An 18,889-nucleotide genomic window follows, 5' to 3' on the forward strand; every position below is an offset into this window, starting at 1 on the left:
GTTTTTCAGTAAATTATTTAGTTACCTACATCATGTTTAAAAACTTCTTGCGGATCAGTGGGATGCTAGCGTCGACAACTTCCGGTGAAATTGCAGAGCGCAAAATTCAAATTACAGAAATAGTCATATTTAACATTCATGAAAATACAAGTGTCATACATTAGTTAAAAGCTTAACTTCTTGTTAATCGAGCCGCTGTGTCAGATTTCAAAAATGCTTTACGGTGAAAGCACACCAAGCGATTATCTGAGGACAGCGCCCAGCACACAAAAGCATTAAAAACATTTTCCAACCAGGCAGAAATAGCGATAAAATAAATCATTTACTTTTGAATATCTTCTTCTGTTGGCACTCCAAAAGGTCCCATTTACATCACAAATGGTCGTTTTGTTCAATAAAGTCCTTCTTTATATCCCCCAAAACTCAGTTTATCTGGCGCGCTTCATTCAATAATCCACCGGTTTCCCTCCTTCAAAATGCATACAAAATTAATCCAAAACGTTACCAATAAACTTCTCCAAACAAGTCAAACAATGTTAATAATCAAACCTAAGGTACCCTAATACGTAAATAAACTATAAAAAAATTAAGACGGAGAATTGTTATTGTCATTACCGGAGATAAACAACAAAGTACGCACATTCGCCAGTACACATAACAAACACTACAGCCAAAATGGGAGCCACTTAGAAAAACTACAAATTCTAGCTCATTTTTCCAAAAACAAGCCTGAAACTCTTTCTAAAGACTGTTGACTTCTAGTGGAAGCCCTAGGAACTGCAATCTGGGAGGCTTTCCTTTCATATTAAAAATGACAGCCATTGGAATCAATGGTGGGCTGAATATCTTTTTTTCTGGATGGTTTGTCCTTGGGTTTTCGCCTGCCATATATCAGTTCTGTTATACTCAGACATTATTTTAACAGTTTTAGAAACTTTATAGTGTTTTCTATCCAAATCTACCAATTATATGCATATCCTAGCTTCTGGGCCTGAGTAACAGGCAGTTTACTTTGGGCACGCTTTTCATCCAGATGTCAAAATACTTCCCCCTAGCCCAAAGAGGTTTTAATTCAAGTTATCCCTTTGGAGTGCAACATAACGTTGTTAAACAAGATGCCTATATTGGGCATGCCTATAAGTTGGGCAATTTAAGGCCTCTATGAGTTTCGATTATAATGATAGATCTTTTAAACGTTGTATGCAACATTATTGGCAAGTGACTTCATGCCTACTGTGCTGCCAAAGTGATTTAGAGTTGTTGACATGTGTGTAGATATAACAGTAATATTGTCAAATCCACATTTAACAACCATCAGAATTGGTTAAAGAAAAGGTTTATGCATACCGTTTCTGACACCCAGGTGGCAACATCTCAGCTTGGAAGTCGGCCCACCAGCTTAACCTCGACGAAACGGAGCTGCTCTTCCTCCCGAGGAAGGTCTCCAATACCTCTCCATCATGGTTGACTACTTAATGGTGTCACCCTTCCAGAGTGCAAAACACCTTGGCGTGACCCTGGACAACACCTTGGCGTTCTCTGCAAACATCAAAGCAGCTCCTGCAGATTCACGTTCTACAACATCCGTAGAGTACGACCTTTCCTCACACTAAACCAGGCACAACAATGCATTTCTATCCCCCCAAAATATTATGGCATTTGTTTGTGACATTTTAGTCACTCAAAAGGCTATTTTACATGGGAATCAGAATTACTGTTCGGGACCTTTTTAAGATAAATGCACTAATTGTAAGTTGCTCTGGATAAAGGTGTTTGCTAAATGACAAAAAATATATATTAACCTTTACGACATGCATTTTTCAGCTAAATGAAAATTCTATTCTCTTTTATTTTACCTTTATTTTACTAGGCAAGTCAGTTAGGAACAAATTCTTATTTTCAATGACGGCCTAGGAACAGTGGGTTAACTGCCTGTTCAGGGGCAGAACGACAGATTTGTACCTTGTCAGCTCGGGGATTCGAGCTTGCAACCTTTCGGTTACTAGTCCAACACTCTAACCACTAGGCTACCCTGCCGCCCCACGCAACTCTCATTGTTTGTAATGAGAGGAATATACAGTGGCAAGAAAAAGTATGTGAACCCTTTGGAAATACTTGGATTTCTGCATAAACAATAGTAATACATTTTATAGTCTGCTTAAACTAATAATACACCAACAATTATACGTTTTCATGTCTTTATTGAAAACACTGTGTAGGCATGAAGTCACTTGTTTGCAAACCCTTGAGTTTAATAACTGTCCGACCCTCCTTTGGCAGCACTAACCTCAACCAAACGTTTTCTGTAGTTGCGGATCAGACCTGCCCAACGGTCAGGAGGAATTCTGGACCATTCCTCTTTACAAAACTGTTTCAGTTCAGCAATAGTCTTGGGATGTCTGGTGTGAAAATGTATCTTAAGGTCATGCCACAGTACCTCAATTGAGCTTCAATTGGCAGACAGATACAGTGGTTGCTCAACTAAAGGTTTTGTGATTATGCTGCGGGACTTAGAGGTAATTTGTGGTTTAGTACGGTACCCTGCATCAATACTTCATTGCTCCAGACCAGTGCAAGGGGGAGTTGGAGCACTGATTTATGCTTTTGGGTCCCAAGGCGCTACTGTGTTTCTAACTGACAATGAATGGGCGACATAAACCAAAACGAGATTGGAGATGTTGGTTAGAGCTGCCTCAACAGTCCAATCCCTGTACCTTTTGCAGAATATCTGCAAAAGGTACAGGGATTGGACTGTTGAGGACTGGGGTAAAGTCATTTTCTCTGATTTTCTCCGATTGTTTGGGGCATCCGGAAAAACACTTGTCCGGAGAAGACAAGGTGTCAGTCCTGTGTCATGCCAACAGTAAAGCATCCTGAGAACATTCATGTGTGGGGATGCTTCTCAGGGTACCTGGGTACCTGCTTCTACAAGGCAGCTCTAACCAACATCTCCAATCTCGTTTCATTGATTGGACTCCGGGTTAGCTGACTCCAATTAGCTTTTGGAGAAGTCATTAGCCTAAGGGTTCACATACTTTTTCTTGCCACTGTAGCTAGATATATGTATTGTTGATGTGTTGCTGTATTCCTGGATGGATCAGAGGAATAGATAGAATGTGCACAAGATAAATGATCAATAGGCTTATTCCTACAATTATCTGGAGAAATCTAACCTGCAATTTGTAAACAAGCTCCTGTACTTATTTGTAAAACCTCATATGTTTTGCGATGTACTAAACCAGAATGTTTTTATTTGGGACTAACTGACTCTGGCTTTAAGGGACTGGTACTTGTATTTTAAGGCCCTCTTGTTATTGTTCTAGGAGGGAGTTCTACTTCTCACTATCGCCCCTGCTCCAAATTGGCATATTTTCTATGCATTTGTGTCTCATCACTCTAGAAATGTGACATGGGGTGTGTTAAACAGATAAAACATAGGTCCTCATCAGTGGTGTTTACACAGGCAGCCCAATTCTTAGTTTTTTTCACTAATTGGTATTTTGACCAATCAGACCAGCTCTGAAAAAGATCTGATGTGAAAATACCAATTAGTGGAAAAACATCAGAATTGGGCTGCCTGTGTAAATGCAGCCGTCATGTGTTCTCAAACAGCTTCCAGGTCACATGGTTTTTCAAGCTGCTGAGTTTGTATGAAAGATTTCTCAAGAGGCGTTCTCTGATTCGTAGCCTATTTTGTTCTGTGCTTCTACATCCCCTAGTCTGTTATCGTGCATTCCTTATCATAACCTCATGAGTCTTATTACTGACCTTCGTATACGTAATACAGTACTGTATGTAAGTATGAGTGCTGTACCTGTGTATTTAAGTAAGAGTGTGTCTGCTGGACACACTCTTTGAGTGGCTACTAAAGCCTTGTTCACACTGGCAGTTTGAAGTGACTCAAATTTAAAAAATGTGCCTGTCCATGCTTCACCGTAGGGATGGTAGGGATGGTGCCAGGTTTCTTCCAGATGTGATGCTTGGCATTCAGGCCAAAGAGTTTGTTTCATCAGACCAGATAATCATTTTTCTCATGATAGTTTTTAGGTGCCTTTTGGCAAACTCCAAGCGGGCTGTCATGTGCCTTTTTACTGAGGAGTGGCTTCCATCTGGCCACTCTACCATAAAGACCTGATTGGTGGAGTGCTGCAGAGATGGTTGTCCTTCTGGAAGGTCCTCCCTTCTCCACAGAGGAACTCTGTGAGTTTTGTCAGAGTGACCATTGGGTTCTTGGTCACCTCCCTGACCAAGGCCCTTCTCCCCGATTGCTCAGTTTGGCCGGACGGCCAGCTCTAGTTAGAGTCTTGGTTGTTCCAAACCTCTTCCATTTAAGAATGATGGAGGCCACTGTGTTCTTGGCTACCTTCAATGCTGCATAAATATTTTGGTACCCTTCCCTCGATTTGTGCCTCGACACAATCCTATCTCGGAGCTCTGACATGCACTGTCAACTGTGGTGGGACCTTATATCGACAGGTGTGTGTGCCTTTCCAAATCATGTCCAATCATTTGAATTTACCACAGGTGGACTCTAATCAAGTTGTAGAAACATCTCAAAGGATGATCAATGGAAACAGGATGCACCTAAGCTCACTTTCGAGTCTCATAGCAAAGGGTCTGAATACTTATGAAAATAAGGTATTTCTGTAATACATTTCCAAATGTTTCTAAAACCCTGTTTTTGCTTTGTCGTTATGGGGTATTATTGTGTGTAGATAGATTTTTATTTTTATTTAATCCATTTTGGAATAAGGCTGTAACGTAACAAAATGTGGAAAAAGTCAAGTGGTCTGAGTACTTTCTGAAGGCACTGTATTTGTATCTCAGGAGGGGAAGTGTGTGTGTGTGCGCTCAATGTGGAAAATGTGAGAAAGAAAATGATTAACTCAAGTTCTGGGAAAATAGTGTTGTAACTAACTCGGGTCCTTGTTCTCTCCTTCTCCCATCCTCTCTTTCGCCCTTCTAGATTGATGCCATTCACCGGAAGGAAAGCATGAGGGCTATGACAGAGACTTTCTACGCTGCTATTTTTGGATATGATGAGGTAAGACCCAGCTATAACCATTATGCTTATCTTTGCCTCGACTATGCCAGGTAGTGTAAAAAACAACACACACTGGACAAGATGACTGGGAAGAGAAGGGCCCCAGAGACCCAGCCTGGAACGGGTAAAGAGCTAGCATGTCGTGGTTCTGTCCTAGGCCTGGCTGACGGAACTGTCCGTCGGGAACCAGTGTCTCTTGTTCATTTTGGTCCAGTCCTTAGTGCTATTAGACGAGGCAGTGATTCATGATTCACCTCTGTTGCTTTTGAAGGGAATCTTGTTGGGCGATGGGGTGCTGGCGGCCGCCCTGTGGAGGAACATGTTCAAACGTCAGTGCGAGGACCCCAGGCAGCTGGAGCTCATGTCTCTCACCGCAAACAGGTGAGAGAGGAAGACAACACTCCATATCACCAAATAAAGAAAAATGTTTCTGGCCACAAAGTTTTCAGCGTGCACCTAAAAAGAGTCAGCCCTGACTTATCATGTTTGGAAAGACCTGAGGGACATTTCTCAATTTTGTTGTAGCTCTGAACCACCTCACTTGATTCATCTAGTCAAGGCCTTTATGGTTAGTTGACACGTTAAGTCAAGTGTGCTACAGTGGTTCCTCCTTTAAAAGTTGTGAGCTTTCACCGCGGGACTTCGAGGTACCCAGCGTCATGGCTTCATTGCTCCAGACCACCACAGCGAGGAGTTAAAGCACTCATTACGCATTTGGGTCCCAAGGTTATTATATGACTAATCATATTGAGTGGTTCCAATGACGAATATGACATGAGCCACCCGTCCCTGATGACTTTCTTCAGCAAAGATGGCTGACAAAACATTACGGGGGAAGCAAATGTAAGTAATTATTACATAACAAGTCAAGATAAAAAATTTACAATGGAGAGGAATATGTTAATTAATGTAGAGACAAACGATTGTGTATATTTTTTTGTCATAAAGTTAATTAATGAAAATCGCGATTTAGCAAGTTGACTGACTAGCTAACATTAGCCAGCTAGCTATTTATATTTTATTTAACTAGGCATGTCAGTTAAGAACAAATTCTTATTGACAATGAAGGGCTAGGAACAGCGTGTTAACTGCCTTGTTAAGGGGCAGAATGACAGATTTTTACCTTGTCAGCTCGGGGATTCGATCTAGCAACCTTTCTGTTACTGGCCCAACACTCTTAACCACTAGGCTACCTGCCGCCCCCTAGCTTGCTGGCATTATGACATGAGTATGACATTGTAATTCATGTTGTTTAATGTTTTAGGGACTCCTGAGAAAACCAGCAAACCAGGCTGTCGTCTTGTGAAACAGTGGATGTAAAGAATCTAGCTAGCTAAAGCATATACTGCAAATTGAATGTACAATTGTGTAAGCTTGCCATGCAAAGCAGCTGAAGTAACATAGCTAGCTAACTATTTACTTGCTTATTGTGTAGTGGAGGATACAAATAACTGTATGCCTATGGATGTGTAGCTAGCTACAGTATGTAGCCGATCTGTGTATGGACCCTCCAACGTTAGATTCTGAACTAATATTCATACCAATCTATGAACCTCAGCTATTACAGTTGTATCAACTTCAAGTCTAAATGGCATTAATAAAGCCTATGGATTGAGTAGAATATAATAACTTTATTGCGTCAAGGACGCAAGTCCTGTATACATGTACTGTAGTTATTACCACGCATGAGTTCCCCACATTGTTGCCGGTACATTGAATATATTCACTGATCATGTACTCTTCCTAGCAAATAAAGGTGCGGTTCAGGTATGAATCTCTGAGAGACATAATTTTTCTGTCATATCCAATACCAGGTGTATCAAACCCCATTCTTTGAATTAGGCTGTGTCTGCATGTATGTATTACAATTATACACTTCAACAGTGTTTACCGCTCCTGGGACTTCAATGATTACACATTTTAACAATGCAATAGACTAGAAGCATGATTTAAGTAAAGGCTGATATTTAATTCATATATGCAGAAAAAAACCTATTCCTATCTAACTCCATCTGCATTAATCTGAGGACACAAGATAGTATTTCAATGAGATACTTAATTTCAACCAGTGGAGAATCTGAAACTCTTTATTGAAAGAAGTTCATTATCCAGGTGTTATAAATACATAATACATGCATTATAATTATGATAATTGTAATATATTATAAATACAAGTTCAATCTGGACTTCAATGCACATATGGTGTGCATTATAAAACGAGGAAGAAAGACAAGGTGGGGAGAGAGGTGTAGAAGACAGAAAGGGAAAGTGATAAGAACAAAGGCAGACAGCATATGATTAATGAATTACAGTGCTACCCTAATATTCTCTCAGTTCATCACAATATACATTATACATATACAGTGTCTCTAGCCAGCCTTGGGCCCCCAGTTGGCCCAAAGGTTATCTTAAGAGCGGGTGAGGTGGCGATGACGGGACTGGCTTCCTCTCTCACATCAAAACATACCTGCAGACGAGAGGCAGATGGATAGAGAGAGAGCATGATTATGCCTTGTTTTTTTGGTCAGTCATCATAATCATTAGGAGGTGAAATGCAAAGCTGACCTTGGATCATTAGCTCTGGGACTACTACATCTCTATCTGTATTTCAATGTAAAGCATCTCTTTAATAATACTTCCTGTTGATCCAACCAAGTGACCTCTCACCTATGATCACGCTGTGCCCTCTGTGTCAGCCAATTCAGATGCGGGAGAGGTTCACCAACACAGCTGATATAACCTAAAGGATTTAGGGAGAAGAGGGAGAGGGATGAAGTGAAGGAGAGCGACTGTTATTGTGTGTGTGGTCTCACCTGGTGTCCACATTATGTTGCTACAGAGTAGTTTATGCTGAAAAACAGACACATACTTGAAGCTTGTAAAACAAAAGGTAACCGTTACACTGTCATGAAATATGATTATATACTGTATCGACTTTGAAACAAATAGCACATGGCCTGCTTATGCGTTGCCATGAAAGAAAGTTCAATTAATTCAAGTGAAAAAGTTGAATTATGTAAAAGTATGTAAAAGTTGGATGGAAGAATGCCCAGTGCTGCTTACCTGAGATGCCATCATCACATAGTCCTCCTTCTTCCTTTGTGTCTGAAAACATTTGCTTTCAGAACAATTATTTTTGATTGAAAATATAAAGTTTTGCTCTCTACAAAAATACACAAATGTACCTCCATAGCATATAACAATTTGCCTGTGAATAACCACACCTTCATACAAACTTGATACTGTATGCATAATTCTTGACGCACAACCGAAGGTGCTGCCATAACCCTGCCAGCACGCCCACTAGCGAGCAACTCAGGCGCAGAATGATGACGCGTGGAAGAGGGCGAGGAACGAGGGGCTAATAGCTGAACAATAGACTATTCAACCTTTACTAAAGAATAGTCTAATAGCCGAGCTAGGTGTAAAAAAAAAAAACTATCACGACCAATGTAATAAAGTAATTACTTTTCAAATAAGTTACCTTACATGTTATGTTGGCTGACAATTTGTTAGCTATGCTGTCCTTACGAACCACATAGCATATCATTAGAGCAGTATGTTAGCTAGCTAACTACAGTTGAAGTCGGCAGTTTACATGCATCTTAGCCAAATAGATTTAAATTCAGTTTTTCACAATTCCTGACATTTAATCCTTGTAAAAAAATCTCTGTCTTAGGTCAGTTAGGATCACCACTTAATTTTAAGAATGTGAAATGTCAGAATAATAGTAGAGATTATTTATTTCAGCTTTTATGTCTTTCATCACATTCCCAGTGGGTCAGAAGTTTAGTTTACACTCAAATTAGTATTTGGTAGCATTGCATTTAAATTATTTAACTTGTGTCCTTAAGCCATTTTTCCACAACGTTGGAAGTATGCTTGGTGTCATTGTCCATTTGACCCATTTGCGACCAAGCTTTAACTTTAACAAGACTGATGTCTTGAGATGTTGCTTCAATATATATTGTGATGTGCACAAGTTCCTCCTGCAGCAAAGCACCCCCACAACATGATGCTTCCACCCCCACAACATGATGCTGCCACCCCCATGCTTCACGGTTGGGATGGTGTTCTTCGGCTTGCAAGCATTTTTCCTCCAAACATAACGATGGTCATTATGGCCAAACAGTTATATTTTTGTTTCATCAGACCAGAGGACATTTCTCCAAAAAGTACGATCTTTGTCCCCATGTGCAGTTGCAAACCGTAGTCTGGCTTTTTTATAGCGATTTTGGAGCAGTGGCTTTTTCCTTGCTGATCGGCCTTTCAGATTATGTCGATATAGGACTCGTTTTACTGTGGATATAGATACGTTTGTACCTGTTTCCTCCAGCATCTTCACAAGGTCCTTTGCTGTTGTTCTGGGACTTATTTGTACTTTTTGCACCAAAGTACGTTCATCTCTATGAGATAGAACGCGTCTCCTTCCTGAGCGGTATGACGGCTGCGTGGTTCCATGCTGTTAATGGTACTTGGTTGATTTCTTTTGATTTTCCCATGAAGTCAAGCGAAGATGCACTGAGTTTGAAGGTAGGCCTTGAAATACATCCACAGGTATACCTCCAATTGACTCAAATTATGTCATTTAGTCTATCAGAAGCTTCTACAGCTATGACATCATTTTCTGGAATTTTCCAAGCGGTTTAAAGGCCCAGCCAACTATGTAATCTTCTGACCCACTGGAATTGTGATACAGTGAATTATAAGTGAAATAATCTTTATGTAAACAATTATTGGAAAACTTACTTGTGTCATGCACACAGATGTCCTAACCGACTTGCCAAAACTATAGTTTGTTAACAAGAAATGTGTGGGGTGGTTGAAAAACGAGTTTTAATGACTCCAACCTAAGTGTATATAAACTTCCGACTGTAACGTTAGTAGTTATACATCAAACTTGCCCTTAGCCTCTAGTTAATATATCTAACTACCCAACGTTTATTGACGTTTATTATTCCCGTCATATTTTCTGTTCCTTCCTAACGAAAATCCAGAGGGTTTTTCATTTTTCGTTTTCTCATAGAAACACCATAATATGAATCAAATTTATTAAGCAAGTGCCTGTCAAAAGTTTGGACACACCTACTCATGCCAGGATTTTTCTATTTAAAAAAATATATATATATTTTCTACATTGTAGAATAATCGTGAAGACATCAACTATGAAGTAACACATATGGAATCATTTAAGAACTCATTCTTATTTACAGGGACAGCCTACTCCTTCCTCCCCGTTGGGGGATTGAACCCCTGTCTCCTGCATGCCTGCAATATGGAAGACTATCAAACGCTTCTCAAAACTAGCACTGCATTAACAGAAAAAATGGCTGACAAATCAATAACGTGCCACAGAATGCAGCAGCAGCCGGCAAGGTGTGCCGCAGTATGACGCAACTTTTAAAGGAGTAGTTCTGGAATAGTTAATATACATGGATTGACTGTGGGTCCCTGAGGATGTGCCTAGTGAAATAAAGGTTCAATAAAATAAATACAAAATAAAGGAGTGCAAAGCTGCTCTAAGGTGTCCTCTCAAACAAGTCAGTCCAGGGTCATTTTTGTTGTGAACAATTTTCTTCAAATTCTACCCTCGAGCACCTAGTTCTTTTAGTTACACACTTAAGATTTTTAGAACCAGAATAGCTGAGCGGTGTAACGCAAGCTTTGAACCAAATGATGTTAATGTCAGCAGCCCAAAAGTTTGAAACGACTATACTTAAACATTGCGATCTTGTGTGTCCTTACAGCCTTAATAGTCTCATACAATCTCTTGGTTAGGTGCTGGATGGCATAGCAGTTCAGACTTCTTTTGTCCTCGTCTTGTCGTGTATGTATATATGTATATATATATATATATATATATATATATATATATATATATATATATATATATATATATATATATATATATATATATATATATATATATTTACAAATTTTTCACATACATTTTTTTAATTTTCCATCAACTCATCTTCAAAACACTATCCTGCAACCCGCCTCACCAATTTATATTTATAAAAAAGTATTATTTACCTCAAATCTGTAATCCCCCAAGAAGCTAGCCAGAAACTCCAAGAAGCTAGCCAGAAACTCCAAGAAGCTAGCCAGAAACTAGCCAGGAGCTAGCCAGAAGCTAATCCAGAAGCTAGCCCAGAAGTTAGCCCAGAAGCTAGTTCAGAAGCTAGTTCAGAAGCTAGTTAGCTTCTTTACTGGCAAATCGTTAGTATTCAGCTAACCACGGTTTGTGGTCATCAGCTATCCTTTAGCTCGAAAATCTATCGCCAGTTTTGTACGGCGCAGCACGGCTTGGAACGGAACATACCGCACCAATTTTTCTCTCCATGTCCCTGGATTTCAACCGCTAACTCTGGACATTCATACCTGGATCTCACAGCTAGCTAGCTGCTATCCGTGTGACTATCGGCTTTCGTCGATTCCGGAGCAAACATCAATTATTCCGGAGCTAGCCAGCTCCGTCAATCACTCCTGAGTTCCATCAATCACTCCTGGGCTGCAGTCACCTATCCGGACCCGTTTTACTGCCTACGCGGAGCCCCACCGGGCCTTCACAACTGGACTGCCGACGTTATCTACTCGAAGGAGTTATCCGGCTGGCTCCTCCGTTGCGACGTTACCTGAACGCCCATCTGCGGCCTGCTAACCGTTAGCTGTCTTATCGGCTGCTATCTGAATAGACAATCGGACAATTTATTTATTTTTATTATTATTATGTTTTCTTCTAGGGCCTCTATAACTATATCTATTGTTTTTATTTTTGTTGTTGTTGTGTGATTTGGATTAATCCCCTCTACCACACGGAACCCCACTAATCTACTGACGGAACGCAAGAGATGGCTAATAACAGACCTCCATCCTATGCTAGCTTGCTACCGATGGCCTGGCTAGCTGTCTAAATCGCCGTGACCCCCAACCAACCTCTCCACTCACCGGACCCTTTTGATCACTCGACTAAGCATGCCTCTCCTTAATGTTAATATGCCTTGTCCATTGCTGTTCTGGTTAGTGTTTATTGGCTTATTTCACTGTAGAGCCTCTAGTCCTGCTCACTATACCTTATCCAACCTATTAGTTCCACCACCCACACATGCAATGACATCTCCTGGTTTCAATGATGTTTCTAGAGACAATATCTCTCTCATCACTCAATACCTAGGTTTACCTCCACTGTATTCACATCCTACCATACCTTTGTCTGTACATTATACCTTGATGCTATTTTATCGCCCCCAGAAACCTCCTTTTACTCTCTGTTCCAGACGTTCTAGACGACCAATTCTTATTGCTTTTAGCCGCACCCTTATTCTACTCCTCCTATGTTCCTCTGGCGATGTAGAGGTGAATCCAGGCCCTGCAGTGCCTAGCTCCACTCCTATTCCCCAGACGCTCTCTTTTGATGACTTCTGTAACCGTAATAGCCTTGGTTTCATGCATGTTAACATTAGAAGCCTCCTCCCTAAGTTTGGTTTATTCACTGCTTTAGCACACTCTGCCAACCCGGATGTTCTAGCTGTGTCTGAATCCTGGCTTAGGAAGACAACCAAAAATTCTGAAATTTTAATTCCAAACTACAACATTTTCAGACAAGATAGAACTGCCAAAGTGTTGCAATCTACTGCAAAGATAGCCTGCAGAGTTCTGTCCTACTATCCAGGTCTGTACCCAAACAATTTGAACTTCTACTTTTAAAAATCCACCTCTCTAAAAACAAGTCTCTCACATGCCCCATTCAAGAAATTTAGAACCAGGAACAGATATAGCCCTTGGTTCTCCCCAGACCTGACTGCCCTTAACCAACACAAAAACATCCTATGGCGTTCTGCATTAGCATCGAACAGCCCCCGTGATATGCAGCTGTTCAGGGAAGCTAGAAACCATTATACACAGGCAGTTAGAAAAGCCAAGGCTAGCTTTTTCAAGCACAAATTTGCTTCTTGCAACACTAACTCAAAAAAGTTCTGGGACACTGTAAAGTCCATGGAGAATAAGAACACCTCCTCCCAGCTGCCCACTGCACTGAAGATAGGAAACACTGTCACCGCTGATAAATCCACCATAATTGAGAATTTCAATAAGCATTTTTCTACGGCTGGCCATGCTTTCCACCTGGCTACTCCTACCCCGGTCAACAGCACTGCACCCCCAACAGCAACTCGCCCAAGCCTTCCCCATTTCTCCTTCTCCCAAATCCGTTCAGCTGATGTTCTGAAAGAGCTGCAAAATCTGGACCCCTACAAATCAACCGGGCTAGACAATCTGGACCCTTTCTTTCTCAAATTATCTGCCAAAATTGTTGCCACCCCTATTACTAGCCTGTTCAACCTCTCTTTCGTGTCGTCTGAGATTCCCAAAGATTGGAAAGCAGCTGCGGTCATCCCCCTCTTCAAAGGGGTGGACACTCTTGACCCAAACTGCTACAGACCTATATCTATCCTACCATGCCTTTCTAAGGTCTTCGAAAGCCAAGTCAACAAACAGATTACTGACCATTTCGAATCTCACCATACCTTCTCTGCTATGCAATCTGGTTTCAGAGCTGGTCATGGGTGCACCTCAGCCAAGGTCCTAAACGATATCTTAACCGCCATCGATAAGAAACATTACTGTGCAGCCGTATTCATTGATCTGGCCAAGGCTTTCGACTCTCAATCACCACATCCTCATCGGCAGACTCGACAGCCTTGGTTTCTCAAATGATTGCCTCGCCTGGTTCACCAACTACTTCTCTGATAGAGTTCAGTGTGTCAAATCGGAGGGTCTGCTGTCCGGACCTCTGGCAGTCTCTATGGGGGTGCCACAGGGTTCAATTCTTGGACCGACTCTCTCTTCTCTGTATACATCAATGAGGTCACTCTTGCTGCTGGTGAGTCTCTGAACCACCTATACGCAGACGACACCATTCTGTATACTTCTGGCCCTTCTTTGGACACTGTGTTAACAACCCTCCAGGCAAGCTTCAATGCCATACAACTCTCCTTCCGTGGCCTCCAATTGCTCTTAAATACAAGTAAAACTAAATGCATGCTCTTCAACCGATCGCTACCTGCACCTACCCGCCTGTCCAACATCACTACTCTGGACGACTTAGAATACGTGGACAACTACAAATACTTAGGTGTCTGGTTAGACTGTAAACTCTCCTTCCAGACCCATATCAAACATCTCCAATCCAAAGTTAAATCTAGAATTGGCTTCCTATTTCGCAACAAAGCATCCTTCACTCATGCTGCCAAACATACCCTTGTAAAACTGACCATCCTACCAATCCTCGACTTTGGCGATGTCATTTACAAAATAGCCTCCAATACCCTACTCAACAAATTGGACGCAGTCTATCACAGTGCAATCCGTTTTGTCACCAAAGCCCCATATACTACCCACCATTGCGACCTGTACGCTCTCGTTGGCTGGCCCTCGCTTCATACTCGTCGCCAAACCCACTGGCTCCATGTCATCTACAAGACCCTGCTAGGTAAAGTCCCCCCTTATCTCAGCTCGCTGGTCACCATAGCATCTCCCACCTGTAGCACACGCTCCAGCAGGTATATCTCTCTAGTCACCCCCAAAACCAATTCTTTCTTTGGCCACCTCTCCTTCCAGTTCTCTGCTGCCAATGATTGGAACGAACTGCAAAAATCTCAAACTGGAAACACTTATCTCCCTCACTAGCTTTAAGCACCAACTGTCAGAGCAGCTCACAGATTACTGCACCTGTACATAGCCCACCTATAATTTAGCCCAAACAACTACCTCTTTGCCTACTGTATTTAATTTATTTATTTATTTTGCTCCTTTGCACCCCATTATTTTTATTTCTACTTTTCACATTCTTCCATTGCAAAACTACCATTCCAGTGTTTTACTTGCTATATTGTATTTACTTTGCCACCATGGCCTTTTTTGCCTTTACCTCCCTTCTCACCTCATTTGCTCACATCGTATATAGACTTGTTTATACTGTATTATTGACTGTATGTTTGTTTTACTCCATGTGTAACTCTGTGTCGTTGTATCTGTCAAACTGCTTTGCTTTATCTTGGCCAGGTCGCAATAGTAAATGAGAACTTGTTCTCAACTTGCCTACCTGGTTAAATAAAGGTGAAATATATATATATTTTTTTAATTGTGTTTTGGACTGGTTTAGTTGGTTTGTCTCTGTTATTAGAGTGATATTTGGAGAGTAGCTAGTCACCCAGTCCCACCCTCCTCTCCTTTCCCGCCCCCCTGGGCTCTGCCACAGCTACCAGTGAAGCCCCCTCTATATATTTTCCTGCCCTCTGTGGTTGAAAACACGCCTGCTTGGAGAAACACCTGCAGGCTGCGTCCGCAAGGGCCATATGTTCTCTAAGAATGCCATCCTCACTGCTTGCTCTCATCTATAGCCTCCTACAAACCAAAAGGCAGCACACATTGGGGAAACGAGCTACAATGCTTCAGTCTGCTAGTCAGGTCCTTGATCCTTCCCTGTTCCCTGACACACTTTATCTTGCATCAAGCTTGGGCAATAGCTTTTAATAGCTTTTAACCTCTCTTGGGTAGGGGGCAGTATTTTCACGTCCGGATTAAAAGCCTGCCCAAAGTAAACTGCCTGGTAATCAGGCCCAGAAGCTAGGATATGCATATAATTGGTAGATTTGGATAGAAAACACTCTAAAGTTTCTAAAACGGTAACAATTATGTCTGTGAGTATAACAGAACTGATATGGCAGGCGAAACCCTGAGGATAAACCATCCCAAAAATATAAAATTTCAGCCTTCCGCTGTTTTCAATGGCTGTCACTTTTATTATAAGGCGAAATCCTCCCAGATTGCAGTTCCTAGGGCTTCCACTGGATGTCAACAGTCTTTAGAAAGAGTTTTAGGCTGTTTTTTGGAAAAATGACCCAGAAATTGTAGTTTTTCTAGGTGGCTCCCATTTTGGCTGTAGTGTTTCCAAGTGCGTGGAAGAGAACGCGTTCTTTGGTATTTTTCTCCGGTAAAGACAATAACGATTCTCTGTCTTAAATTGTATCGTTTATTTACGTACCCTATACCTAAGGTTTGATTATAAACGTTGTTTGACTTGTTTGGAAAAGTTTATTAGTACATTTTGGGATTAATTTTGTATGCATTTTCATGGAGTGAAACTGGGTGGATTATTGACTGAAGAGCGCCAGCTAAACTGAGTTATGGATATAAAGAAACCCATTATCGAACAAAAGGACCATTTGTGGTGTAACTGGGACCTTTTGGAGTGCCAACAGAAGAAGATCATCAAAGATAAGGCATTTTTTACATCGCTATTTCTGACTTTCGTGTCGCACCTGCCTGGTTGAAATATGTTTTTCATGTGTTTGTATGCGGGGCGCTGTCCTCAGATAATCACATGGTTTGCTTTAGCCATAAATCCTTTTCGAAATCTTACACAGTGGCTGGATTAACAAGAAGTTAAGCTTTATTTTGATGTATTACACTTTTTTTTTAATGAAAGTTAAATATTTATAATTCTGTAGTTTGAATTTCGCACTCTGCAATTTCACCGGATGTTGGCCAGGTGGGACGCTACTGCCCACAAGAAGTTAAAGGTGGCGGATTTACTGTCAAATTCAATCAAGTGTTTTACCGTTTTCTCGACCCAAGCCAGTGCTGCAACAGTGGAACTGTGACGTTAGTACAAAAAACTAATGAAAGTGGCTTTGGGGAACGTGTGACTGGGCCACTCCACTGGCACCCCCTGTTGTGTGTTACTGGTGTGTATGTAGTCCAAGGCCTGTCCCACTCTCCTGCCTGCTTCCATTAAAGGTGTCCTCCATCACTGCACGCTGAGACATGGCCCTGCCACAGGTTCCAGCCAGCTGCAAGCGCACATTACAAGCATCGGCAAGAATTTATGAGACAAGGGGGGACTTTTCAAGAGAAAAACAAACAAATGGGATACTGTTTCTCTGAGCTCGCAGGGATTGCAAGAGCATAGTCGAGCTCTTGGAAGAAGGCGGGGGTCAAGGGGGCCAGAACTGTTTCATCACAGGTGCAGCACATAAAACCTGGCCGTGCCTGATGACACACTACAGGAGAGGAAATGGCAAGCCCCTGCGATGAAGTCACGTACAGTGGTCACGCGCTGCTCTGGCACCGTCAAGCCATTATTACTCACACTAATTACTTTTATCATGCTCCTTCCATGAGCTCAGGCCACTGGTTTAATTAAGACACCGGGTCGAGGTGTACTTGCCTTGCCATACTAAGAAATAAATCCATCTCTATGCAGCCTCCCAAACTGTAGCGTGACCATGATCACTGCACTGTCCCCAGTGTAAGCTATAATAACTGCACTCTGGTGGCTAACTCTGGAATAGAGCTCTTGTTGGGCTTTTGAACAGCTTTTGAAGAACACAAATTACCACGTTTAGTAGGTTGCTTTTGTCAATGTTCTACTTATCATTGACTATTCTGGATCGATTCCCCGAGCTGACAAGGTAAAAATATGTTGTTCTGACCCTGAGCAAGGCAGTTAACACACTGTTCCCAAGGTGTTGAAGACTTGCATGTTGATTATGGCAGCCCCCTGCACCTCTCTGATTCAGAGGGGTTGGGTTGAATGTGGAAGACGCATTCAGTTGTACAACTGACTGGGTATGCCCCTTCACATAAAAATATTTGCAGTTTGCTTCCTCTGTAATAGATGTCCTTGAACCAGTCTTAATGGTACTTTATTTATGTGTCTGCTTGTTCCACACAGATGCAGTTCATCGATACTCTGGACGGGGAGGACTTGTTACTGACGGGGGAGGTAAAGTGGCGTCCCCTCCTGGAGGAGAATGCACAGAGCATCCTAAAGGTCCCCAGCTCCACCTACAACGATGCTGGGCTCTGAGATTCCCATCCCTACCACCCTGCTACGCCTTGTTATCTACCTATATTCCTCTGTGTCTGAACACACTGTACTATAGGCAGGATAGCCAATCAGGGACTCTCACACTTGATCTACACACACCCTCTTTCTCTCTTCACTCCCAACAATATATGTAAAATGTAAATAACATGAGTAAGTCTACCTCTGATAAGCTTCCCAGTAAAGGATTAAAAACAATCAAGCAACCCAGAAAAGTGCTAAAAAAATAGCCTATATTAACATATGTAGCCTAACAAACAAGGTCCATGAAGTCAATAACTTGCTTGTAACAGATGACATTCATATTCTGACTATCTCTGAAACTCACTTAGATAATACCTTTGATACAGTGTTAGCAATACATGGTTATAGCATCTACCGAAAAGACAGAAATGCCAACGGAGGCAGTGTTACGGTCTACAGTCGTGGCCAAAAGTTTTGAGAATGACTCAAATAGTTTGCTGCTGCTTCAGTGTCTTTAGTGTCACGCCCTGACCTTAGATATCTCTGTTTTCTATATATGTTGGTTAGGTCAGGGTGTGACTAGGGTGGGTACTCTAGTGTTGTACAGTGCCTTGCGAAAGTATTCGGCCCCCTTGAACTTTGCGACCTTTTGCCACATTTCAGGCTTCAAACATAAAGATATAAAACTGTATTTTTTTTGTGAAGAATCAACAACAAGTGGGACACAATCATGAAGTGGAACGACATTTATTGGATATTTCAAACTTTTTTAACAAATCAAAAACTGAAAAATTGGGCGTGCAAAATTATTCAGCCCCTTTACTTTCAGTGCAGCAAACTCTCTCCAGAAGTTCAGTGAGGATCTCTGAATGATCCAATGTTGACCTAAATGACTGATGATAAATACAATCCACCTGTGTGTAATCAAGTCTCCGTATAAATGCACCTGCACTGTGATAGTCTCAGAGGTCCGTTAAAAGCGCAGAGAG

General features: G+C 41.6%; 1 protein-coding gene across 4 annotated transcripts in view; it reads left to right on the forward strand.

Annotated features, from left to right (window-relative positions):
* The window catches only part of LOC110493174 (ubiquinol-cytochrome-c reductase complex assembly factor 1-like), a 48,797-nt gene extending 30,643 nt beyond the window's left edge, over positions 1-18,154 (forward strand). For 2 of the 4 annotated variants that reach the window (XM_036949840.1, XM_036949842.1), the window contains 3 exons: positions 4,967-5,044; positions 5,316-5,425; positions 17,784-18,154. In XM_036949840.1, the coding sequence (XP_036805735.1) occupies positions 4,967-5,044; positions 5,316-5,425; positions 17,784-17,826 (231 nt within the window). In that variant the 3' untranslated portion in view covers positions 17,827-18,154. The remainder of the gene's footprint in view (positions 1-4,966; positions 5,045-5,315; positions 5,426-17,783) is intronic. The other 2 variants (XR_005036968.1, XM_036949841.1) reach the window with 1 other exon arrangement.
* The last annotated feature ends 735 nt before the right edge of the window (positions 18,155-18,889 follow it).

This window comes from Oncorhynchus mykiss, chromosome 17 (assembly GCF_013265735.2).
Source record: "Oncorhynchus mykiss isolate Arlee chromosome 17, USDA_OmykA_1.1, whole genome shotgun sequence".
NCBI classification, from domain to species: Eukaryota; Metazoa; Chordata; class Actinopteri; order Salmoniformes; family Salmonidae; genus Oncorhynchus; species Oncorhynchus mykiss.